At 51.4% G+C, this 26,063-nt stretch overlaps 1 protein-coding gene across 3 annotated transcripts in view; it reads right to left on the bottom strand.

Annotated features, from left to right (window-relative positions):
- Positions 1 to 3,129: 3,129 nt before the first annotated feature.
- VSTM4 (V-set and transmembrane domain containing 4) overlaps positions 3,130 to 26,063 on the bottom strand; it is an 81,193-nt gene continuing 58,259 nt past the window's right edge. For all 3 annotated transcript variants that reach the window (XM_036461216.1, XM_036461217.1, XM_045570685.1), the window contains one exon: positions 3,130 to 3,537. In XM_036461216.1, coding sequence (XP_036317109.1) covers positions 3,412 to 3,537 — 126 coding nt within the window. In that variant the 3' untranslated portion in view covers positions 3,130 to 3,411. The remainder of the gene's footprint in view (positions 3,538 to 26,063) is intronic.

Here is a 26,063-nt window from a genome sequence, read left to right as displayed (position 1 = left end):
CACGACATGCTGCCTGTGACACATGATGTGAGACTAACTGCATACCCTCCTCCCTAGCCATGCTCTGCGAAGTTCCAGAGCTGCCTTCCAATGGTCTTTCTCCCTCAAACGCTGGGGTGTGCTCCTGACCTTTGACACCTGGCAGAGAGGGAAGGGGTGAGATGCAGGTGTAGCCAGAGTGGCCTCCTCTTTGCAAAGTCAGGTTATTTTTGCTTCTGGAAAGTCATTACCTGCTCCAATTTGGACGCTTTTCAAGAAAGCACGAAGGGCTCAATTCTACTGGAGGCCCGCAGGGCGCTCCCGGCCAGTGTACTCCTCAGAGAAACTCCGGCGCCTTTGGCGGCCCTCGGGCTCAGACACAAGCTAGCACGGGCCTCTGGGAGTGTCACCCAGAGTGCCACAGCCTCCTTGTGGATGTAAATGAGGACTTAAATGAGATGATGTATGTAATGCTGACCTTGGAGAAGGTGTTGAATGAATAAGTATTTTGGCATCATCACCTTCTTACTGAAAAATTGGTTAAAATACTATCCAATATTTCCTAAGTTCATGGGCAAATATTTACGTTTTCGAATTACTGCAATGAGAGCCTTTGGTGGTAATTTCATTTTGAAAAATGCAAACTGGCTTTAGCTTGAATGTTAACACAATGTATTTGTGTAGCAATTTACAGTGTCCAGAATCTCACAACATCACTAACCCATTTCAAGAATTCTCCGAGACGGTAAGTCACCTTTATATAAACACGAGTCTGAGACCATTAGGGGATAAGGCACTTGGCCAAGTGACATCCATGTGGTTGTACAGGGGCACAGCTCACACGCAAGGTTGTGTTTACAGTATGTAACTCATCACAGGTACATGGTCCCTACGTAACCAAACAATGTCTGTGGTGGGCGATAGTAACCACCAGATTCACTCACACAGAAAGCCGTGTCCTTAACCACACGGTTGGCAGGATGGCCCTCGCGAGAATGAGTGGGCCTCAGCGAGGCCCTGGGCAACTTCCCCGCAGTGTCTACACCACAGGACCCTGCCGGACCCCCACCCAAACCCACAGGACCCTGCCGGACCCCCACCCAAACCCACAGGACCCTGCCGGACCCCCACCCAAACCCACAGGACCCTGCCAGAACCCCACCCAAACCCACAGGATCCTACTGGACCCCCACCCAAACCTACAGGATCCTGCGGGACCCCCACCCAAACCCACAGAACCCTGCCAGACCCCCACCCAAACCCGCAGGACCCTGCCGGACCCCCACCCAAACCCAAAGGACCCTGCCAGACCCAAACCCAAAGGATACTGCCGGACCCCCGCCCAAACCCGCAGGACCCTGCCGGACCCCCACCCAAACCCGCAGGACCCTGCCGGACCCCCACCCAAACCCGCAGGACCCTGCCGGACCCCCGCCCAAACCCACAGGACCCTGCCGGACCCCCACCCAAACCCGCAGGACCCTGCCGGACCCCCACCCAAACCCAAAGGACCCTGCCAGACCCAAACCCACAGGATCCTGCCGGACCCCCGCCAAAACCCGCAGGACCCTGCCGGACCCCCACCCAAACCCACAGGACCCTGCGGGACCCCCACCCAAACCCACAGGACCCTGCCGGACCCCCACCCAAACCCACAGGATCCTGCGGGACCCCCGCCCAAACCCACAGGATCCTGCCATACCCCCACCCAAACCCGCAGGACCCTGCCGGACCCCCACCCAAACCCACAGGACCCTGCGGGACCCTCGCCCAAACCCGCAGGACCCTGCCGGACCCCCACCCAAACCCACAGGACCCTGCGGGACCCCCGCCCAAACCCGCAGGACCCTGCCGGACCCCCACCCAAACCCACAGGACCCTGCCGGACCCCCACCCAAACCCACAGGACCCTGCGGGACCCCCACCCAAACCCACAGGACCCTGCGGGACCCCCACCCAAACCCAAAGGACCCTGCCAGACCCAAACCCGCAGGACCCTGCGGGACCCCCGCCCAAACCCACAGGACCCTGAGGGACCCCCGCCCAAACCCACAGGACCCTGCCGGACCCCCACCCAAACCCACAGGACCCTGCCGGACCCCCACCCAAACCCACAGGACCCTGCGGGACCCCCACCCAAACCCACAGGACCCTGCGGGACCCCCACCCAAACCCACAGGACCCTGCCGGATCCCCACCCAAACCCACAGGACCCTGCGGGACCCCCGCCCAAACCCACAGGACCCTGCGGGACCCCCACCCAAACCCACAGGACCCTGCCGGACCCCCACCCAAACCTGCAGGACCCTGCGGGACCCCCACCCAAACCCACAGGACCCTGCGGGACCCCCGCCCAAACCCGCAGGACCCTGCCGGACCCCCGCCCAAACCCGCAGGACCCTGCGGGACCCCCGCCCAAACCCGCAGGACCCTGCCGGACCCCCACCCAAACCCACAGGACCCTGCCGGACCCCCACCCAAACCCACAGGACCCTGCGGGACCCCCGCCCAAACCCGCAGGACCCTGCGGGACCCCCGCCCAAACCCGCAGGAAGTGCACGCACAGTTGAGGACCTGTGCCCGGTGTAGGACCGCCTTCCCTGTGGTGAGCGCTCCCACGCTTCCTGGACGTGTGAGCACTGTCCACCCTCCTCCCTCGACACGTGAAGCTCCACCCTGGGCGGGCAGCACTGCTCTCCAGGATGCAGCCGTCGTCAGAGTGGTAGCCCAGGCCCAGTCCCGAGGCCGCCTCCTCAGCGTGGTGAAGCAGCCCCTGCGCCTCCATGAAAGACAGGCCTTCGTGGAGGAGGCCCGTGTCTGTGCGAGGCTGGTCCACGCTGCTGCACGCCGGGGTCCTGGCAGAGCTCTGCTTGTCTGTGGGGGGCCTCGGAGGCAGCTCCTTGTCCGTTAGACCTCAGACTTCCCCCCACGTGCCTGTCTCTCCTTAAATCACAGGCCGAGGCACCAGTTTACAACAGGCGCCGTGTGGAGTGTCTGGAGTTCAGCTGGCAATGAGCCCTCTGCTCTGCTCTGCTCTGCTCTCGGGCCCTGGCAATGCTGTCTGGTCTGAACACCCATCCATCCATATGTACCGCTCAGCCTTGGCCTACAGTGGCATTTCCTCTAGTATCACAGACACAGGAAGAATACAAGATTAATATTCAGATTTAAAAGAATTAAAATCCAGAGGAAGAAGCTGAGACCGGGAAGGGGCTTGGCTCAGCAGAGCATCTCCTTGGATACCCAGAAAACACTCTCCAGAAGACTTGTCCCCGGGCCATGGCCCCGCTCTGGAGGTGAGGAGCACCCAGGACGCCCTAAGACAGGGACTCCACCTCACAGAAGGCACACGTGAAGATACAAAACGAGGACTTGGCTTCCCAGGTTCATAAATAACGGTGGCAGGCTGACACAGGGCCACGGGAGGAGGAGCTACAGCGAGTTCTCCTGGAAGAGGATCTGGGCGTAGACAGTGCTGGTGGGAGCACCCTTGGCCGCCCGCGGGGGCTTGGTCAGCTCTAGCTCGGCGTAGGTCAGGTTCTCCTCGGCGATCCGCGGCTGAAAGACAACACAACATGGACTTGTGTGACAGCCCGGCTCCGCCACGCGCTCGCACAGGTGCGCTCTCGTGGCACACAAAGGGAGCAAGTGCACAAACATGTACAAGGACACATAAAACCTGAGCAAAGCACACACATCTCATTGTCATACACAGACCACTGCGCCCTGCAAAGAGACACTATGATTTAATTTCAAGTCAACACAGAACACTGGCAAAAACTAATTAACCAGGAGGCCAAAATAAACTTTAATTCTGAAAAGTAAAAATGATATCACTAGCAGTCTCTGATCCAAAGGAAAAAAGACAGGAGCAAAAATCTTAGAAATTAATAGCAAAACTAGAATGCTACTATCTAGAAATTCTCTGAAATGACTTAACCCATATAAAACTAAAATTTCAGGATATCTTAAAATAATGATAAATAAAATAATACTTGCCAGAACCTAAAAAACACAGTACTCAGAAAAAAATCAGTCTTAAGTATTTATATTAAACAATATGAATTAAATGGATGAATCATCCAACTGAAGAAGTTAGAAAAAGAACAAAATAATTTAAATAAAAACAAAGAACCAGTAACATTAAAACCAGGCAGTGTGAATCAGAAAACAAAAAGACAGTCGAGGTAGTAGAAACATCCAAAAACTTGTGCTTTGAAAACAATAAAATAAATAAACTGAAAATAGCCCTAGCTGGTTTTGGCTCAGTGGATAGAGCATTGGCCTGCGGACTGAAGAGTCCCAGGTTTGATTCCCGTCTAGGGCACATACCAGGTTATGGGCTCGATCCCCAGTGGGATCGATGATTCTCTCTCATCACTGATATTTCTATCTCTCTTCTCTCCCTTTCCCTTCCTCTCTGAAATCAATAAAATATATTGAAAATAAATAAAAATAAACTGAAAATATATAAAAGGAAAAAAAAAAACAAATAAAATAGGAAATAAGAAAGGAAACATAATGTAAATGAAGAAAAATTTTGAAATTAAAAAACTACTTCGCTCAACTTATTGCAAAAAATTGGAAATATGAGATAAAATGGGTAATGTCCTGGAAAATATAAATTAGAAGCATTAGGTCAAAAAAAAATATGAATGTACTATCATCAACAAAATAAAAGAAAGTGATAAAAGGAAGAGAGCATAAAGGAGGGGAAAGGAGAAAGAAAACATATTGTCAAAAGCTCTCTCTCACAAACAGGCAGTTCTATATGAGAATTTCTAAGAAAAAACTTTCTTTAGGGAACAGATAATTACAATATAATTAAAATTATCCAGTACATAAAAAATAAAAATTTGCATATTTTAGAACAATTTCATTTATTAATATAAATTTTAAATCAAATTTACTCAGTGAAAATGAAGAAGTATATTAAAAGTTGGATAATCATGTTAAGTTGATTTTCTTTCTGGAATGCAAAGAGAAATCTATTACTATAATTCATAATAGTAATAGATGTAAAACCATTTTGTTATCTTTATAGATACTGGAAATTCATCTAATAAATTTTAAAAACCTTTTCAAAATTTTTGAATAAAATAGACATAAATATGTATATATTTACCATGTTTAAGGAATATCATTGAAATAAATACGTGGTGATCCAATTCCAATAATTTTAGAAGTATAAACTGCAATCATTAAAATACTGTGGTGCTGGCAAGTGAATAGACAAATGGGACTGACAAGAAAATCCAGAAATTACCCAAATATTATTTTTCAATAAATGGTGGCAGTATACTTGGGTAGCCATTTGAAAATGTATTATATCCCTGTACCAGTCTTTATACCAGACAAGTTCCAGATGAATTTAACATTTAATGCAGAAAATAAACTCATAAAAGTGCTAGAAGAATGTGTGAACAAATTAAAAATAATTTCAGCATATGAAGTTTTTTTTTTTTAAAGTATGATACAAAAATTGGAAGCAACACAGAAAAGATAAGGACATTTTCATGCTATGTATGGCAAAATAGTCTCTGAATAAAGTCAAAGGCCATTAAAAAAAAAAGGAGGAAAATATGTGTAACTCATATCAAAGGACTTTGCAATCCAACAAAGAAAAAATAACGGGCTCACAGGAGAGGAGACACACATGACTGACAGCGAAGTGAAGCAGCCTTCCTCCTAACAAGAGAACTGGGACTTCCTATCACACTTTCACCTCAGTTCGTCTTTCAGGAGAAGAAGCTGATGGCTGCCTGAGGGAGGGAGAGAGATGGTGAAAAAGCTGAAGGGAATTAAGAAGCACAACCTCTAGTTATAAAATAAGCAAGTGACGGAATGTAACCCACAGCTCAGGGAACATATCACAGTAACTCCGCGCCGGACAGATGGGCACTCGACTTTGCGCGGTGATCACACCATGAGGACCAAAAAACGTCAAACCATGTACACCCGAAACTGATATAGCATTGTATGTTATTGTACTTGAATCCATTTTAAAGAAAGACTGCCACAAGAAATAGAGGGAAGCAGGTCCTCTCGCACATTGCTGCTGAGGGTGTGTATTGGTGCAGCAAAACCTGAGACAGTTCAGTGAGCATCCACAGAGACGTTCTACACGGAGCCAGCATCACCAAGCAATGACAGCGCTATATATATATATATATATATATATATATATATATATATATATATATATATATATATATATATATATATATGAGTACCGTGTGCTTTACTGTCATTGTGTGAATGTGTGTGAGGAAACAGACCTGCATACATGTATATGCTCAGAAAACCCTCAGAACCTGCTGGAAACACCAGACCTGGCGCCCATCGCGCCCTTCCCCCCCGCCTCCGCCCCCCCTCCCCACCCGCCGCGCCCTCAGGGCCAGGGAGGCTCCCTCCACCTCCATCGCATACTTTGTTTCTTCTTCCTGAATTTTGTGGTAGGCGCCTGTATTTAAACAATGTGCTAATTAATTCTAATTCATAATTAGAAAAATTGGCTAATTTACAGTCCTGAAAGACACATGATTTCCCATAAGCGGCCACGGGGCTGCGTTTTGTTTTTTGGCTTTGGTTGTGCTGTTGTTTTGGTTTGATTTCTGCTCCTTTGTGCTATGTCTTGGTTACCTCACAAAAATTCTGGGCAAATGAACCATCTTTGAAGCTTCTTAAAAGCACGCCCAAAGCAGAAAGCCCCCCTTCTTCTGAGTGAAACATCATAATAGGGACAGGGAGCGGGAGACAGAGAGAGCAGGGCAGAGCTTGTGGGGCCGACTGCCAAGCCACCTCCACAGACTGGCCACGCTGACATTTCTCGTTCAGGACATTTACAGGGATGAGAGCCCCCGTTTGTCTTCCGACACCCAAACCCTACACTGCTTCTCAGTCGTCATCTCTCACCAGCCAACAAAAAGCCCGTCCCGTCCTGTCGTCGGTTTAATTACATTTCCCATTATGGTTCCATTTAGAAATGCCATGTGTCCTCAGATCAGCACTCAAAACCCAACTCATGTAAATTTTAGAGCCAAGATTTATGAAATCATATTGTCCAGGTGTTTTATTACATTACCGTGAAATCGCATTGTTTTCCAGTGTAGATTATCTGTTTATTCTTAAGTTATCCCATTACGTTTGGATATGAAAAATAACACTAGCTCTCTCCACGCAGGTCGCCAGGCTGGCGTGGCTGGTGTGTTGTATTCATACATTTTCATGATGTTCCTATAGTAAACATAATCTAATAAAGCCAAAGCACACTAAATAAATAATTGCATCTAGAAAAGCAATAAAAACAAATAAAATTAGTACTTTCATAAGTGGGAAGGTACTTCAATTACCGCCACAAGTGCCAACCCCCGCCCCCATAGTGTGTCGAATCATTTCCCTTATGCATATTTCTAGGTATAATAATTTGATTGAAGATATGAGGCAGCACGCAGGAGGCTCCAAATTGTGAAGTGTATACAGTTTCCAACAGAAGATGCATGATGTCAGTCCCTGGCACCCTTAAAGAGCCTCTTGTTTCTGGTATGCACCCTTGGCTGGCACAACCAACCACATGCTAATTACCTTTCCCAGCGTGCTTCACTGGAAACAAACTCCCAAAGGCCAGGCCAGGGGCCGGTGTAGACTCCGCAGAGTGGTCACCATGCTGCCCTCCTGTGCACCCAAGTTCGGGGAGGGGCGGTCAGGTGCATTGAGAAGTATTGTAGCTCAGAGAAAAGCCTCCCCGTCAGTATGACCAGGAAGATTCCAGGGCTGGCAGTACACCCAGGCGCAGGTGCAGACGTAAGGTAGTAGCTGCACAGGTGGACCAGGGGAGGACCTGCCGCAGAGCCCTGCTGGTATGGCAGGTGATGACCGCAACCTTGGCAACGCGAGCGGGCCCTGGGCTTAGGCTAAGGCATCACTCCTCCTGCCTGAGGCAAGGGGTCTCAGCAGATGGATCAGGAAGTTCCCTGGCATCTGCTGGCCCTCAGAACAACTCCCTTGGACCCCCTTCCGCTCAGGGTTGCAGGAAGTGCAGTGCATGGGCCATTGGCACACAAGCTGCAAATGGAAATGCTTTTCAACTGGCTATTTGCAAATGCTCTAGGTCCGTGGTTGGCAAATTGCGGCTCGCGAGTCACATGCGGCTCTTTGGCCCCTTGAGCGTGGCTCTTCCACAAAATACCACGGCCTAGGCGAGTCTATTTTGAAGTAGCAGCCTTAGAAGAAGTTTAAGTTTTAAAAACTTGGCTCCCAAAAGAAATTTCAATCGTTGTACTGTTGACATTTGGCTCTGTTGACTAATGAGTTTGCCAATCATTGCTCTAGGTCCTGCTGAGATGCCAAGGAAAGTACTGGAAGCAGGGTTTCCAGGCCTCAGGCCTGAGCCTGACTCTTGAGCCCAATGTTGCCATCTTTACTGGCCGGCAGGTGTGGGAGGGGCAGGCAGCAGGTGTGGACCAACTGCTGGACCCCCAGGGGGGTTCTTTAGAAAAAGCCTGGAACTTTCTGAACCTGTGAGAAGCAGGTCGTTTCCTCTTTCCCAGGACTCTTTGGCTTTACTCGTTTCCTTTATACCAGCCAGAGACTCCTGGGCAGCTTCCCTTTCTGTCCTTCCATTGGTGTTCACCTGCCTGGCATCTTGTATGCTCTGAACCCCACTGTGTACTGTATCTTTAAACTCACTTTTCAAGTGTTTCCTCCGGGCCAGGGAGAACCTGCTCCTTCATCTGCAGGGGATTCTGTGAGCAAGGGGGACACGGTTCCGATAGAGATGCGTGGCGATGCATCCGAGGAGGAAGGGGGAAAAGAAAGGTCTTGGAACTCTCAGTTCAGGGGGAGTGTCCACCACCAGATGAGCGGAGAGGCCCTGAGCCGTCACCCTGCGGCTGACCACAGGGTGCAGGTACAAGAGGAACCTGGACCTCCATGTAAACGTCAGTGGGGTGACCTTGGTCCAGTTCAATCTCAGGCCTTCAGGGATCCTCCTTGTGGATGTAAATGAGGACTTAAATGAGATTATGTATGTAACGCTGACCTCGGAGAAGATGTTGAATGAATAAATGCGTTGGGCGTCATCACCTTCTTACTGGAGAATCGGTTATAATACTATCCATCTGTCTTTGTTCTCAATTATTTATGTTACAAAGAACTACCTAAACTAAATATCCCTGAAAATGTTTTGACAGATAAGAAAGCAATTCTAGGAAATTAGTTGTATGGGCTCAATTGTGTTCCTGCAAAATTCATAAAGGAAACCTAACCCCCGGCACATCAGAATATGACTTCATCTGGAGACAGGCTTTTAAGTAGGTAATTAGGTAAAACGCGGTCATTGGAGTGGGCCCTAGTCTAACGTGACTGACGCTGTGTAAGAAAAGGACATTAGGACACAGACACACACATCAGGAAGGCCACGTGACGACACAAGGAGAGGACAGCCATCCACAGGCCACGGCGAAGGATCAGAAGACAACCTCTAACGCCCGGGCTCAGACGCCTGGCCCCCAGGCCTGTGAGGAGTGACTTCCTGTTGCTCCGCTGCCCCGTCAGCGATACTTGGCTGTGGGGCCTGAGCACACTGAGGCGTCACAAAGAGGGCAGGAGCGGGACCGCCTCCCTCCCGGAGAGGAGAGGGCTCCTGCTCAGGGTGGCGCCTACAGCACTCAGCATCTTGTGTGGACCCAGAGGAGGGGCTGGTGCACTCACCCGTGTTCACTGGGAAACAAGCCCAGAGCAGAGAGGCCGGGGCCCTCGCAGGCAGAACCCCCGCCCACAGCCCCACCCCTGCAGTGCCCCACAGCTGGGCTTGCGGCTGGGCCTCCAGTCCTACGACTGCACTTCTCCTCGATGTGCCTCTTGCTACATCTTCCCGTGGCACCAAGAGGACTTTTCACAAGTTTTCAATTTAATTTCCTGAAGTGACACGCGGTAAACATGTTTTCCAGGTGGACATATCTGCACTGTAACACACGTACAGATGAGTGCCACCTCCATGCAGTCACACAGCAGCTCCGTCCCCCCTCACGCTACCCCTGCGGCCACGTCTTCTCTCCAACTCTGCCCCGGAGCCCCCGTCGGTTTGCTGTCACTGTGGTCGGTCTTGTCTCTAGAGAACGTCACATGAAAGGACTCATACTGTGTGTAGCCTTTTGAGATTGGCTTTTCCCCCTCATTATCATCCCAAGTGTCGCCTATACAAACTATCTCTTCCTTTTGAGCACATTGCATGCTGAGGACATTTGGGCTGTTTCAGGTTTGGGGAAGTTATGAACAGAGTTGCTATGAATCTTCACATGTAGGTTTTTGAATATGTGGCGTTTTTACTGCTCGGAATAAACACCGTGAGTAAGTTTGTTGGGTGAGGTGAACGGTATGTTTAACTATAAGAGACCACCAAAGTGCTTGTCCAGGTCTCAGAGTGCCATTCGCTCTCCTATGTGCGCACATTTGGTGCATCAGGATTTCTTCTTCGGGATTCTAGTAGGTGCCAGCGGTGTTTCCTTGAGGACCTCGTTGACCCAGATAGGAACCCCCTGCTCACCGACACTGAGTCACATTCGGTCCCCACCCAACACAGCATCGCCTCAGGAGGACCAGGAGCATGGTCACAGGGTCCTTCCTGCTGCAGCGAAGGCCTCTGGCCTCCTCACAAGTGCCCGGGTCTGGAAGGCATGCCTCCCATCCCCCATCCACCTGCCCCGCGGTGCTGAGGGAGGCAGCAGCAGATGGCAGCCGGCAAGCTGGGCCTCCGCCTCTAATGTGAGCCCTTCCCCCAGTTCCAGGGAATGGGAAGGGTGTCTACAGGAGAACTGACTCCTGGGCCTAAAAGGAGGAGGTAGACCCAGACTCCGGAGCGGTGCACTTCCGCAGAGGCTGTCTTCGAGCCCCTCGCTGGTAGTTTTGAGTGTTTCATTTTGTGGATGTGTTTCCAGGATTCAAGCCAAAGATGAACATTCCTACCGGAGAGAGAGATTTCAAATTCTGTGCAGACTCCAGCAAAACCACCCTTTGTCGTAGGGACCATAGCTGAACGCACAGGTGGAATTAAGATGCAGGAATAGAAGAAAAATGCAATTGCAGCCCCTGCTAGTGCTCCGATGTCAGAAGCTCAGTGGTAACACCATTATCCCAGCTCCGATCGATACCCAGGACATGGACGCTTATGCTGACGGCACCTTGAGTTAAAATGTGATTGCAGTGCTCCTGGAGCTGACTATCAGGAATCCATTTACCCAAGAGAGAATTACATAGTGCCCGGGCAGACTTCCTCTTCCCCCTCGGAGGTAAGTGCTCATTTTTTATTCAGCAGAGTAGTACCTGGTAAAACAACTTTCCTCATCATGCGAGGACGCAGAGTCTGGCCACTGAGGGGCTGTGCGCTCAGTGAAGCTCTGTTTGATGAAGGGCCCTCGATGGGTCCAGCTCAGGAGGGGAGAGGTTGCTGTGGTCCCTGGCGGGCCTGTTGGAATCAGTGTGTCTTGGACATGAATGTGACTTAATTTTGAGTTCCACAAGCCTGCCGACTGGCGTATTTATTTATACTTAAACATATTATGAAGAGAAGTTGAGTTCCTTGAGATGCAAGTTAAGTGAAAGAAAATCAGAATGAACAAAAAAGAGACATCTTCCCCAGGCAGGGATGTTAAACAATGACACAAAGGACACGACCCAAAAGGGGCTTGGAGGCTTGGGAAGTGGCAGAGTGGTGGTTGAGAATCAGAACTCAGCAAATGTTAACTAACCTTCACCGTTTTACTCCAGCCTTGTGGGGTGGCCCTATGGTCATGCCCACTTCAAAGATGAGCAAACAGGCTGGAAAGGGCAGGTAACTGTCCTGCCCATGTGGTTCAGTTGGTTTGAGCATCATCCTGTGTACTAAAAGGTTGTGGGTTCGATTCCCAGTGAGGCCACATGTAGGAGGCAACCACTAATGTTCTCTCAGTCTCTCTCTCTCTTTCTCTCTCCCCCTTCTGCTTTCTCCCTCTAAAATCAATAAAAGTAAAATGAAATAAGATACAGGCAGGTGACCTGCTCAAGGTCATGCAGCATCACTGGCTGGTGTCTGGATTCTTACACGTGACCAGGACTCTGTGGTGAACGCCTGGACCCAGGCAAGCCAGCCAGGCAGACACAATCCCCGAGATTCCAGGGGGAAATGGCGACCTTCCAAAGACAACAGGAGAGCTTTATGGGCACAAACCCTCACGGTGGAGAGTGGGTTCCAGACGGGCCTCCACTGCTCTGTGGGTGGCTAAGCGTCCGCTCACGGGCTGAGGAGGAAGGCAGCTGACCTGCCCCGCAGAGGCGGGGGCCTGGGGTGGGGTCGGGGCCGAGGGCCTAGGGGTGCAGCCCTGAAGACCCTCTGAGGGCAGACACAGGAGGCGCTGACGGAGCCGACAGTGGGGAGCAGGAGAGACACTCACGGAAATGCCTGCAGGTGACCCCAGCTTCCCACCAGGTTCTTCGCCTCCGAGGAAGGAACAGATACCTCCGGGCAGTGCGGCTGGTAGGGGTGCAGCTCCGAGTGGAAGGCTGGGGTGAGGTGCCCACCAACTCCTGATTAGAGGTGCTCACTGGCCAGGTGGAAGCGCGAAGCAGAGACGTGTTGATGGTGTAACGGTGATGTTCTGTGAGTGGCCATGGAGCCACACCCAGGTCCACCTGTGCGTCTCCTCGAGGGGAGCTCTGTGCCCCGTGTGGACCTCCGGCTCCAGCAACATAACTGATCCCAGCTGCGCCCTCAGAGCCGAGGGCTGGGACTGCTGCCCCATGTCTAGCACCTGGTGGCTGCGGCCCAGGCTTCCCTTAACACGCTGAGCCAGGGGCCAGGACCTTGGTCACTGCACGTGGAGACACAGGTGCCTCAGAGAACCAAATGCAACTTCCTCTACTGCTTCAGAAATCTGCATCCGAATCCATACCCGGGGTTCTGTCTGCAGACTCCTGCCCCGCATCCAGCCTTCACAGGGTTACCCAGCGACTGACAGCCAGGAAGTAACCGTGATCTCTGGGATTGCATAGACTGGAAGGAAGGATCTGACGCTCGGAGAGGTCCCAGATGGAGATGAAGATTTGAAATTCCTATCTAGGCATGTTGGCACCTGAGGCTGGACAAAGTCACTCGGAAATCTTGAGCAGATCAAGTTCACATCACACTCTTGAGTCTGGAGCAGTCAAAGGCTGCTTAGCAAAGGGTGTTCCTAGAGGAATTGGCAGGACAGACGGTCACGTGCCCCTGGCTTAGGGCTCAGAGGTGACCGAGTGACCAGGCACAGAAAGGCCGAGGCTTTGCAAGTCGTTAGAGAGATGAATGTCTCTAGAGCTAAGCCACGCGTGTTTGGGAAGCGAAAATGTCATTATAGCTAATGCTCTCGGGAGGTCCTGATACATGAGACCTGCTGAGTGGCACAGGGACCGCTTCGGATCGAACAGTCTTGCTATCATTTCCTCTCCCCCCGGGAGCAGAGATGGATGCTTCCCAGCTGCCTTCCCAGCGCCTTCCTGGCAGTGCTGCTGAGAACGCCCGTGTGCAGAGAATGTGCGTGTCTGGGCATCGGCTCTGTGCCGGCTGCACTGCCACTCCGGCCTGGAACACTCTCGGTCCTCCAGTCGCCTGTGGTGTGACGCTCTCCGATCATCGGACTGTGCCAGGCAGTCCAGGCCACCAGAGAGCATGGCTGTCCGACACAGGACTTTCACGTATGAGCTGTGTGACCTTGGGCCAGTCACTGAGCCTTTCTGTGCCTCCACTTCCACATCTGTAAGGTCAGATTCAAAGTAGTGCCTATCTCACAGGATTATTTTGAGGATTAAATGCATTGATAAATGTAATATAATTAGAAAATGACCTAATAAGTAAATGGTAATGTTACCTAAGTAAGAAACTATTATTCCTATGATAATTATTATAAAGTAAATGTTGCTTTAATAGTTGGTCTCTTTGCAATGTTTAGAGGCAAAGAGAAGAAGACACTCAGAGATCATTTGGGAAATGTCACGTAACAGACTGATGGAGGCCGCTGGCCTCGGGCCCGTGCCAAAAAGTCCCTTGATATTTTTTAATAGCAGGAGAGGTAATCCTTCTTAACAGACAGACCACGCCGTGCTGCTCACGGCTCTGTGCAAACCCTCCAGCGGTTTCTCATGGCACCTAGAATGAACCCCCGAGTCCCGGTCAGGCCCCAATCTGCCGCGATCCTGCGTGGCACTCTGGCCTCGCCCCCACACCTCCGCCTGCTCACCAGAGCTGCAGCCGTAGGTCGCCTGTGTCTTGGACACACCAGGACAGCACCCCTGGGTGTTGGCCAGGCCGTGCTCTCTGCCTGGAATGTTCTTACCCACGCAGCAGAGTGGCTTGCTTCTGTGAATAACCAGCCAGGCCTCTGCACCAAGGAGACTCCTCCCCACAAACACCACCCTCTGTGGCTCCCTTGCTCCCCTCCATTGCCCCACAGAGCACGTATCACCTCAGCATTACTGTCCCCTCAGATACCTCCTGCCTTCTCCCACCAGATGTAACTGTAGCCCCTAATATCTACTTAGCCCACAAACAACTCTACGCAGAAGGTACTCCTGCATCTCACTGGACACACGTGGCAACGAAGGCACAGAAAGAACACACCTTGGCCAACAGTGGGGACGTGGCCACGCCAGTGCTGCAGAGGGGCGGCCGCCGCGGGCAGGGGCTGGGCCGCTGCTCACTGCTGCAGCTGGCGGTGCTGGGAACTGCTGAGGAACCTGCTCTCCGAGAAAAATGGCTCTAACTTTCAGCGTTTGGTGATTCCACGTGGAAATCCACCCACAAGGGCTGCTTTCAAGATGCCGATAGACTTGCCCCTCCTGGATAGGAGTGGGCTGGAGCACGCAGCTGACATCACTGAGCTCTTAGGGAGACATGCTCAGTGCCACCTGGCACATAGAAAACAGTGCACATTTAAGCGAGGAATGCTGCCCGCCGGCCGCAGTTTGACATTCTTAGAGGGTTTCCTGAGCATTTCTGCTGAGACACAGCAGAGCCCAGAGCCCAGTGGGGGAGAACAGGGACCTAAAGCCAGGTGTCTGGCCAGACCAACTCTGGCACTTCCTGTTGCAGCAGCTTGTGCTGTGCTTACCTCCCTGTGCCTCCCACTTCATTTATGAGACGGAGATAATAACAATGCAGAGATGTCCCGATGTCAGCACTGGGGTCGTGCCTGCTTTGGGAGGTAGTATCATCACCATCACCACCTTCATCAGCATCATCACCACCATCATCACCAACATCGCCACCACTGCATCATCATCTATCACCATCATCATCTTCATCACCATCACCACCTTCATCACCATCATCACCACCATCACCATCACCACCACCATCATCATCACCACCTTCATTACCATCACTACCACCATCACCACCTTCATCACTATCATCACCACCACTGCAATCACCATATCACCTTCATCATAATCACTACCATCACCACCTTCATTGTCATCAGCATCATCACCACCATCATCTTCTTCATCACCCACCATCACCACATCAGCAGCAGCAGCATCATCACCACCATCATCATCATCTTCATCACTATCACCACCATCATCACCATCACCACCACCACTGCAATTCCCATCTATCATTACCACCACCTTCATCAGCATCATCACCATCACCCCTTCATCACCATCATCACCATCACCACCACTGCAATCTCCATCTGTCATTATCACCACCTTCATCACCATCATCTCACAACCACTGCAATCACTATCACCATCATCATCTTTATCACCATCACCACCACCATGACCTTCACCACTATCACCACCACCACTGCAATACCCATATCACCTTCATCACCATCACTACCATCACCATCACCATCTTCATTACCATCCCTACCACCATCACCACCTTCATTACCATCATCTCACCACCACTGCAATCACTATCTATCACCATCATCATCTTCATCACCATCACCACCACCATCACCTTCATCACTATCACCACCACCACTGCAATACCCATATCACCTTCATCACCATCACTACCATCACCACCTTCATCAGCAGCATCACCATCATCATCATCACCACCATCATCATCGTCATCACCACCATCAGCATCAGCATCATCACCACCACCACCACCATCATCACCACCACTGCAATCACCATCTATCACCATCATCATCTTCATCACCATCACCACCACCATCACCACCATCACCACCATCATCATCACCACTGCAATCACCACCTTCATCAGCATCATCACCATCACCACCACTTGCATTATGTCATGGACACAAAGTACAGGGCATAAACCAAGCATTAAGACGAGATATAAACAGCAGTAGGTATGTGAGCTCATTCATCGAGTTCATATGTAACGTGGGCAATGGGTGCATACGAGTGAATTCATGTTTGTATTCATATCTCTGTGCACGCTCTAATCAGAAATTCACTAGACTGCTGCCTTTGGGCATCCCACGTTGTGTTCATAAATTCAGCTTCAGAAAGTTATGATAATAAATTAGAATTGAATCAGCCAGAGAAACAAAATCCTCTTAAAGGTAATGCTACTTTGTCATGAACTCAGAATTTCACAGATTTCCTTCTTGATATAAGTTCCTCGCTGGATTTAACACATACAATGATAACGTTTTCCTTTTTCTCTGAAATGGCTCTTCATTTCTAGCATTCTCAATCTGAGATTGAAAAAGTCTTTTAATAACCACTCTGAAGTGCTCTGCATTCAAAACTGAGGTTTTAAATGAAATAAGTTTTTTTTTAAATATCAAATGTGAGCACAAATGATATTGTTCCATGAGATTACAGAAATAAAACAGAGTGGAAAAGTTAAGAAACAATTTCCCAGTAGGGCAATGCCTGCGGCAATGAGGTGCCCAATAAAGGCAGCAGATCCGCTGAGCGGAGAGGGAAGCACGCTAGCGCTCTGCAGGGACGCTGCCTGCAGACACTTGGCCGTCCCAGGCCGGTGCCCTGGGCCCAGGGAGGCCTCCTGGCCAGGTGGGGAGGCCTGAGCGGCCGGGGGGATGTCTGAGAGGGCAGGGGGGCAGGCCTGAACGGCCAGGTGGGGGGAGGTCTGAGCGGCGGGTACGTTCATGGGCGAGGTCCGCTGGACCTTGGGCCTGGTGCACCTCTCTGCCACCTGTTTGCCTTCACGGGGTGCTGCGAGGGCCATGCTCCCGTCCCCACGGCACCGTGCACACTGCCTTCGGGGCGCTCAGTAACCGCCTGGACGGGCGGTGGGCTGCAGTGGCCGCGTGAGTCAGTGGTGCAGGAAGGGGACACGGCCGAGGCGGTCAGCCCAGAGTCACCCGCCCTCCCCGCCAGCACCTAGCGGGCGGTTCCTCACAGCACTTCTGGGGGAGGGCCCTGTGTTCTCTGGAGTCCTCAGGACTACTGAGGCATCAATCTGAAGGGCTGCCTGGAGTCACAGCATCGTGGCCAGTCCTTAATTAAAGCAGCCTCCACCGGCCTCTGAGTGGCTGAGGAGCCCCACCTGGTGGCTGTCTGTGGACGGGGTCGGGGCAGGGCTGGGAGGGCGGGGGGCTCACAGCAGCCTCGTGCTGCCGGGAAATGCCAGCCTAGGTCAGTGCCAACAGCCCTTCATAGATGCTCCCACTTCTGTTCCGGGAGGCCTGGTCCCTTCTCCCCGACGTCGCATTCCACACATGGAAGGGCCCCCACTCTCTCCGATTGCAAGAAGCCCGGGGACCAATGACTTCGTTCCCCCGGGTCCTCCCTGCGGTCCACAGGCTCCGGGCCTGGACACCGGGTGCAGGCCCGAGGCAGTGGGAACGCCGCCTCTGAAACGGCAGCAGCTCGGCTCCGTGGAGCTCTGACTCGGGTAATACACTGTACGTGCGGTTGTGGGTTTCTTCCTTTTTAATTTTAAAGCGAGATTATGAACACATTTCATGCAGGTTAATATATCCTTTTCATGCGCATCTAACTGAAAGCAGTCCTATCGAGCAAATGAACGACAAGAGGGATTCCCGGGCTTATCATAAACATCCCTCAGAACCTGAGGCGCGTCCTCCGGAACGTGCTGCTGGGATTTGGGTTATTACTGCAACCCTCCCCAGCTCTCATGGCGCCGAGTGCCTCAAAGTCCTCTCCGCTCCCGCTCAGAGCCGCCCTGTCCTGGCCGTGTGCTCTCCGCCGTGAGGACCAACGGCGAAGGGGCTCCTTCCTGACCCCGGCCAGCGCTGACCACCGGGGGGGCTGGTTCCCAGGCAGGTTTCCTCGCCAGGGTCATGCAGTGCGCACTTCTGTTCCGGCCCCTGCGTGCCCTGGCTGTGCGGTGGGTTTGCCACGGACTTTACACCCGACAGACAAGCAGGTCAGATTCCACCTGTGAAAGGCCCTGACCACTGGGCGGCTGCCCCGCTGAAGAGGGGACACACTCTCCAGGAAGGGTCTCAGGATGACGGAGCAGATCCTCAGGATTACATTTCTTTGTGGATTAAATACGAAAAGCCCGCGGCTCCCTGGGGCTGACCTCCCTTCTGACAAGGTCAGTGGGTCCTGTCTGGAGGCAGCTGCCGCAATGTGTCTGCTCTTTGATGGTCCTTGCATTTATCTGGGGTCGTTTGGCGTGCTGGTGCAGATGTGAGTTCAACAGATCCAGGGTGGGACTTACAACATCCGGGGGACTCCCAGGCTGCTGGCCCACGGACTTCACATGGGGCAGTGAAGAGTTAGAGCTCCGGTCTCAGACACCTGCCCGCACTCATCCCTTCATTTCGTGCACACGAGTGCCAGGTTCTCTATTGGGGACACAGGAGTGAGGAAGACAGGTCCTTGGTGCCTTTAAAACTAGCACTAATGAAAATGGAACACGTGCATCAAAGGACAATCAAGAGAGGGAAAAGCAATGGACAGAATGGTGAAAATACTCGCAAATTATGTATCTGATAAGAGATGAATATCCAAATATCCTATATAATAAAAGGCTAATATGCAAATGACCAAATGGTGGAATGACCAGTCACTATGATGAACACTGACCACCAGGGGGCAGACACTCAATGCAGGAGCTGCCCCCTGGTGGTCAGTGTGCTCCCAAAAAGGGACGACCACTCAGCCAGAAGCCAGGCTCAGGGCTGGCAAGCACAGCAACAGTGGTGGGAGCCTCTCCTGCCTCCAGGGCAATGCTAAGGATGTCTGACTGGTGGCTTATGCCCATTAAGCTAGTCAGACATCCCCCCAGGAATCCCGGACTGCGAGAGGATGCAGGCCAGGCTAAGGAACAACCACGTGCATGTATTTGGTGCACTGGGCCTCTAGTATATATGTATAAACATCTCCTACAATTCAACAACAAAAAGAGCACCGCTGATCATCAAGGAAACAACAATCAAAACCACAGTGAGATGCCACCTCACGGCCATCACGTGGCTTTTATTAAAAAGCTAAGTACTCAGTGTTGGAGAGGCTGTAGGAAAATCAGAACCTTACGCAGCAACGTTCCCTTGGTGGGAATGGAAACTAGTACAGCAGCTATGGAAAACAGTATCGTTTCATTTCCTCAAAACATTAAACAGAATTACTGTATAATTTTACTTCAGCGATTGCACTTCTAGGTATATATACCAAAGGATTGAAAGCAGGGACTCAGAGAGGCTTGCACATCCGTATTCACAGAAGCACTATTCCCAGTAGCAACCCAAGTGCCCACTGACAGATGGACGGGTAAGGAGAATGAGGTGTGGACACACAATGCAGTATCCTCCCTCTTTGGAAAGGAAGGAAATTCAGACACATGTTGTAACATGGATGATCCTTGATGACATCAGACCAAGGGAAATAAGCCATCACGGACAAACACTGAGGGAGGCACTCGCGTGGGGCACCTAGAGGAGCGGTCAGAGGGAAGGAAGTGGAGGGTGGTTTGCGGGCTGCAGAGGAGAGAGAGCTGGATGAGCACAGATCGGCAGGATGAAAGATTTCTGGAGATAGTTGGCACTACAACGTGAATGTACTTAACTCTACTTACAACAGGATTGCAAATCTTAGGCTACTATTGCAGCACAATTAAAGAACAGTTCCTGCGTCTGTACTGCTACATGCATCTGGCCTGTACAATGTAAGAAAGGGAGGGTCACATGGTTCCCGCAAGGAGAAAGTGAGGTCAGGCGGATGAACGTGTCCAGGTGAAGGGGAAAGCACTGAAATACGGGTGAGGCCAGGTGCTGTGGGCCCAGGAGAGGCCCTGGCAGCATGTGAATAGGGAGGTGGTGACTTTGTGAGCCAACTAGGCCAGCGACAGGAGGAAAGGGTTGAGCCTGGGCACCCCAAAACGTAACAGGCAGGCTGGGTCCTCAGGAACAGGGCTGAGGGAGGAGACAGGTAGACCCGGGACAGGACAGCCGCTCCAGAGGCAGGGCTGCAGGTGCAGCAGGCGGCAGTGAGGAGGTGCAGTGTGCTAGGCCATTGTGGACATGTGACAGCTCCCAGGGGAGAGTCCCACAACCAGTCAGAACCATTTTGGAAGTGGCTCGCAGACCCAGGTTGGAGAGAAAATCCCGCCTGGGAGTGGCCACCGGCTGGAGGAGAGCCGATAGCTGGGCGATGGCCGGGAGCCATGTGCCTCCAGGGACAGGGCATTGGTGCATCCAGGAAGCAGAGAATAGATGAACTGAGATGTGTCACCAGGGCTGGTGGTGGGAAGGGCGTGGCCCACACCTAGGTTTGTGGGAAAGTGGCCTGAGGGGTGGGAGGCCTCACACAGCAGGTGGTGAGTGAACAATCTTGCAGGGGAGTTGCCAGCCCTGTGGGTGGGCAGGACAGAGGCTTTGGGGCCACTGGGAAGAGGACCTGGGCCGATGGGGTGCCAGGCAGAGCAGGAGACAGATGCAGGCCTGTGTGCTCTGCCTTCACAGCAAGCCACGCCTCCTCCTGGAAGTAGAGGAGCCGGGAGAGTGTCCTGAGGGGGAATGACATGGACAGAGCTGGGATGCAGGCAAACCCCTAGGCAGCCACGTGGGGGAGGGACGGGAAAAGAGATACAGGATGCAGGAGGACCCTGGGAAACAGACGGGACCAGTGCCCAGGACGTTCCGACTTTCTGTCTCTGTCTTTGCTCACAAGAATCACCTTCTCCTGCAGCAGGAGTGCGGCCTCCCTGCACCCAGGGCTGTGAGTGCCAGGATGCACCCAAGGCTGAGGGTGCCAGAATGCCCTCCCTGTACTAGCAGGCAGGGCCACCTCGGTGAGGAGGGCAGAAAAGTGATTTAGCCCAGAGGTGACAGCTCTCCCCTCCCCGTCAGCTTTGGTGTCTGGAAGTGATGTGTCCTTGGCTGCTGGCGGCTGGAAGCTGAGGTCTGCCTCCTCTCCCCTGGGGTCTCTCCCCAGCCCGGCCCACGAGAGCGAATAAACAGGGCCCGGCCTTTCTCAGCTCTCTCCCAGACCGGGAGGCAGGGACAGCTTTTCCTGACACGTGGGAATCAGGGGGAATCAGTGCCAAGGGTGCTGGGATCTGGAGTGCGGGGACACCCACCAAGGGGAGGGAAGGTGTCCCCAGGAGGCTCCCAGGGGCTCCCCAGTGTCCCTCCCCCGATGAAGGGAACACTACACGTGTGAACTGTGTGGAAGCGCTCCCTGCCCGGAGGATGAGGAACACGGCACTGGAACGAGAATTCCTGCTGCACAGGCGCAGACCAGCTGAGGGCCTCAGGCCAGCTGACCGGCAAAGCGCCTGCGCAGCCAGCGGCCTCAGCACCTGCTGGCCAGCTGTGGAGGCAGGTGCTGTGTTTGGCTGTTTTGTTAGAAATGTGGAGGGCAGTTTCCACACCTTGATGATAAAATGTTTACAATGTTTCTTGCCTCTCTTTGCTTCTCAAGTCCTCTCATTTTTACCTGCAGCCACGGTCAGTTGCTGATGCATATGCTCCTCCCCAGCCCCACGCTGCCATGGACCTACGCAGCGCTGCCGCTCGCTAGCGCTTTGCGGGTGACACACAAGGCCCAGCTCCTCGAGTCTGCCTGGACACGGGGCTCCACCAAGAGCTGACGTGCACACTGAGATGGGAAATGGGCCATAAAGGCCCTGGCAGAGGAGCTGGCACCCAATAGGTGCTCAGTGAACGGAGGTTCTCCCTCCTGGTCACTGGGTCCCTGGAGGCAGCGGGCAGGCTGGTCTCTCCTCTCCAGGGAGCCCGTATCACCATCATGCCAGGCCAAAGGACTACTGGGCTCAGGCCTGGCCGCTCCTGGAAGATTGTGGAAAAATGAAAAACTACATAATTAAATGCCTAAAGTGGCACCAAAGGCCCCCCAAAAAGATGCCTCCAAGCTATTTTCTGAATTACCCACCAAAGTCTGAGTGAGTCAAGTAACTATTGACTTTAGTCTCAATGGTATCAAGCCTTATTGATCTGAGAGGTAAACATTGACCAGCGTGAGCCAGGTCGATGCTGCCTCCTGGGAAAATAAATCTTAGTTTAACTAAAACCTGCAGGGAGGCCTGGACCACTGCTCAGACAGAGGCATCTCCCGTCAGCGCCTCCCGACTGTGCTTTATAGTAACTGAAAACCAGTTCCCAAATTCACTTGCTTCTTATTGGTAAAGAAAATGTTAAGTCTTTTTATATCTTGGAATTTAAAACATTATTATTGGGAGCACTTCCATAAAACAAAGACTCTGAAGTGCAACAGAACTGCCCAAGACTTACTTCCCGTGAAAAATCTAAAAAAAACACACCACACACACACACACAAAAAGTCAACATGGAAACCAGTAGTCAGGACCAGCGTCAGCTCTGAAAACACTGTGGAGGCCATGGTTTAAAAATGGCTGGAACTGCTGAGGCAGCATCCCAGGCCCAACAGGCAGGTGCACAGCTGGTGTCTATGTAACGGATCAATGAACGTGGGGACCCCCTGGTAGCGGACAGCAGAAAGTGACCCATCCATGATTGAGGACACCGCAAAGGGCGGTCCACGGGCGGCACTGTGGCCCCAAGAGGGGTCCTGCCCTGGGGGTCGCAGGAACTCCCTTTCCTTACACAGTGCGTACTCACACGCAAACCCAGGGCGGGGCAGGCTCTCTGAGGGGTTAATGTGTGCCATGCACAAAGGATCTTTGGACTAACCCCCAGGTACGGCGGCAGACGTCAGCAGTAGCTTCTCCTGTTGTTGCTGTGGTGGGAGCTGGATAGACACAGCGGGTCCTTAGGCTACTTAGAAGATGGAAGGCGGGACATTTACAAGGCGCAGTCAGTCGTGAGGCTGATAAATATCCGAATTAAGAATGAAAGAGAGAAAACCAAGATGGCAGCATAGGGTAGACACCCGAATGCAGCCTACCACAACATGATTTTAGAACTGAAATATGAATAAAATTCATAAAATAATATGAATTTAGAACTGAAAAACAGGGGAAATATCGCCCTGAAGCACCAGACGGCTGGCTGAGAGGAGGCTCTACCATCTGGGAAGGAGAGAGAAGGCACACTGAACTTCAGGAACTGTGAAGGTGCGATGAACTGCGCGCGCGAAAAGGCGGCCGCCCAACTTCGCTGCTGGCTTGCTTGCAGAGCACGGAGAGGGCGGGCCGAGTTCACTACCAGCTTACTCCCTGCGCGAGGAGAGGGCGGACAGCTAATGCGAGGCTAGCTTTCTTGTTCCGGAGGAAAACAGAACCACCCTATTGCGCTGATAGACGGCACCAGACAAGGAGAGGTCAGACTGTCAGGCAGTGGGCAGAGATCTCTCGGAGGTGTGTGAAGCCAGCGGCCATTACTGCGGGACTCAGAAACCAGACCCTCGTAGGGAGGAGCTGAATAAAGCTTGTCTGCACCACCCGAGACTCTGCCCCATCCAAGCGGAGCACAAAAAAGGGGCTAGCTTTCTCATTCTCAGGGAATGGGACTCTCCTAGGGAGTGACAGACAGGAACCTAAAGCTTGTCTGTGCCTATAACAAAGAGGTGCGCGCACCTGCAACCAATTGTGCGGGATTCAACAAAGCTTGTCTGTCCCACCCCAAGACTCCGCCCCATTCAAGAGGAATACAGAAACCCTCCTAGCTGAGACACTTCTGATCCTCATAGCCAATTGGCTTGGAGATCAATGCTTCCCAGTGATACCAACAATAAGTAAGGCTTAACAACAAGATTGCACACACAGCCCACAAAGGGCTACACCAAGACTGTCCACCGCAGGTAACTGGGAGGCTGACTCACTGAACCATATAGGACACCTTAGCACACAAAGCCACCCTACCAACTCAGGGAAGCTGTGAAAATGCCGAGAAAAGGAAATAGATCACAAACAAAAGAAAAGGAGGAAAAGAAGAGACTGGATATAGAGTTCAAAACCACACTTATAAGGTTTTTCAAGAATTTCCTAGAAAAGGCCATCAAAATAAACAAGACCTATGAGGATATGAAAAGGGATCAACTAGAAATAAAAAATACATTGTCTGAAATAAAAAAAGATTATACAGAGTCCTAAAAACAGAATGGAAGATCGTAAGAATCAAGACAAAGATTTAGAACACAAAGAGCCAGAGGACACTCCTCCACAGAAGCAAGAAAAGAAGAGAATCCAGAAAGTTGAAGATAGTGTAAGAAACCTCTGGGACAATTTCAAACGAACCAACATCAGAATTATGGGGGTCCCAGAAGAAGAGAGAGAGCAAAATACCGAAAGAATACTGGAAGAAATGGTGACAGAAAACTTACCCCACCTGGGGAAAGAAATAGACTTACAAGTCCAGGAAGTGCACAGAACCCCAAACAAAAGGAATCCAAGGAGAACCACACCAAGACATATCATAATTAAAATTCCAAGAGCAAAAGACAAAGAGAGAATATTAAAAGCAGCTAGAGAAAAGCAGGTAGTTACCTATAAAGGAGCACCCATACGATTGTCAGCTGATTTCTCAACAGAAACCATGTAGGCCAGATGGGAATGGCAAGAAATATTCAAGGTGATGAATAGCAAGAACCTACAGCCAAAAATACTCTACCCAGCAAAGCTATCACTCAGAATTGAGGCCAGATAAAGAGCTTCACAAATTAAAAAAAGCTAAAGGAGTTCATCACTGCCAAACCAGAATTATATGATTGCTGAAAGGGGTTCTTTAGGAAGAGGAAGAAGATATAGATAAAAATTATGATCAACAAATACGTAACTATCAACAAGTGAAACTAAAAGGCAAGGGAATTAAAAAACCTGATGAACAGTATTAACTGGTGAATATAATAGAATCAGAGGTATGGAAGGGGAGTGGACTGATGATTCTCAGGGGAAAGGGGAGAGGGGGTTGCAGGAAGAGCCTGAACACAAACTGTGCACCTATGGATGAGGACAATGGGGGGTGGGGAAAGGGCAGAGGGTAGGATGGGGAGCAATGGAGGGGAAAAAAATGAGGAACATTTGTAATAATATGAACAATAAAGATTTATTAAAACAAATAAATAAAAAAGAATGAAAGAGCTGATAGATACACGCAGGCTCATACTGACCTGCCGTGGCCTGTGCAGTTGAGAGGCGGTAAGCTCAGCCTGTCCATCTCGGGGAGACTGTGTCTCAGGGACTGGCACAGGAGAGGTGTTCCTTTTGTCCAGCCCGGCCTCGAAGGCCGACTGCATGCCCGAGATTTGCTGGACTCGGCGACACCTCTGCCGCCAAACTCAGGGATGTGTGTCCACAGACCAGAACTGGTGATGGATTTCTTATGTGAACCAAGTGGACTCACACTGTCTGAGCCCACAACGCACTGCAGGCCAAAGGCTGCCTTTGGAAAACTGGTGAGCCAGCTTCTCGAACAGAAAGGGGAAGACACTGAACACCAGAAAGTAAAGGCTAAGTTTAAAGAGTTGTTTACAAGGTAGTGCTAAGACCAATGAAACTAGCAAGCACAGATTACTGAAATCTAAAAGGAAGTAAATAAAAAGAATCTGACAAACAGAACTGGATTGTTCCTAAATTCCAAATGGCTCAGAGAAAAACAGGCATAAAAGTGCAAGTATTCCGTGTTAGCCTCCTGGCAGAGTGAACTGCTCCGTGCCTTCCACCTGTGTCGCCGTGATGCCAGTGAGGGACTTGTTTTCAC

The sequence above is a fragment of the Pipistrellus kuhlii genome, unplaced genomic scaffold (assembly GCF_014108245.1).
Source record: "Pipistrellus kuhlii isolate mPipKuh1 unplaced genomic scaffold, mPipKuh1.p scaffold_m20_p_35, whole genome shotgun sequence".
NCBI lineage: Eukaryota > Metazoa > Chordata > Mammalia > Chiroptera > Vespertilionidae > Pipistrellus > Pipistrellus kuhlii.
Note: the sequence above shows the minus strand (reverse complement) of the source record. Positions and strands in the feature narration are given on the sequence as shown.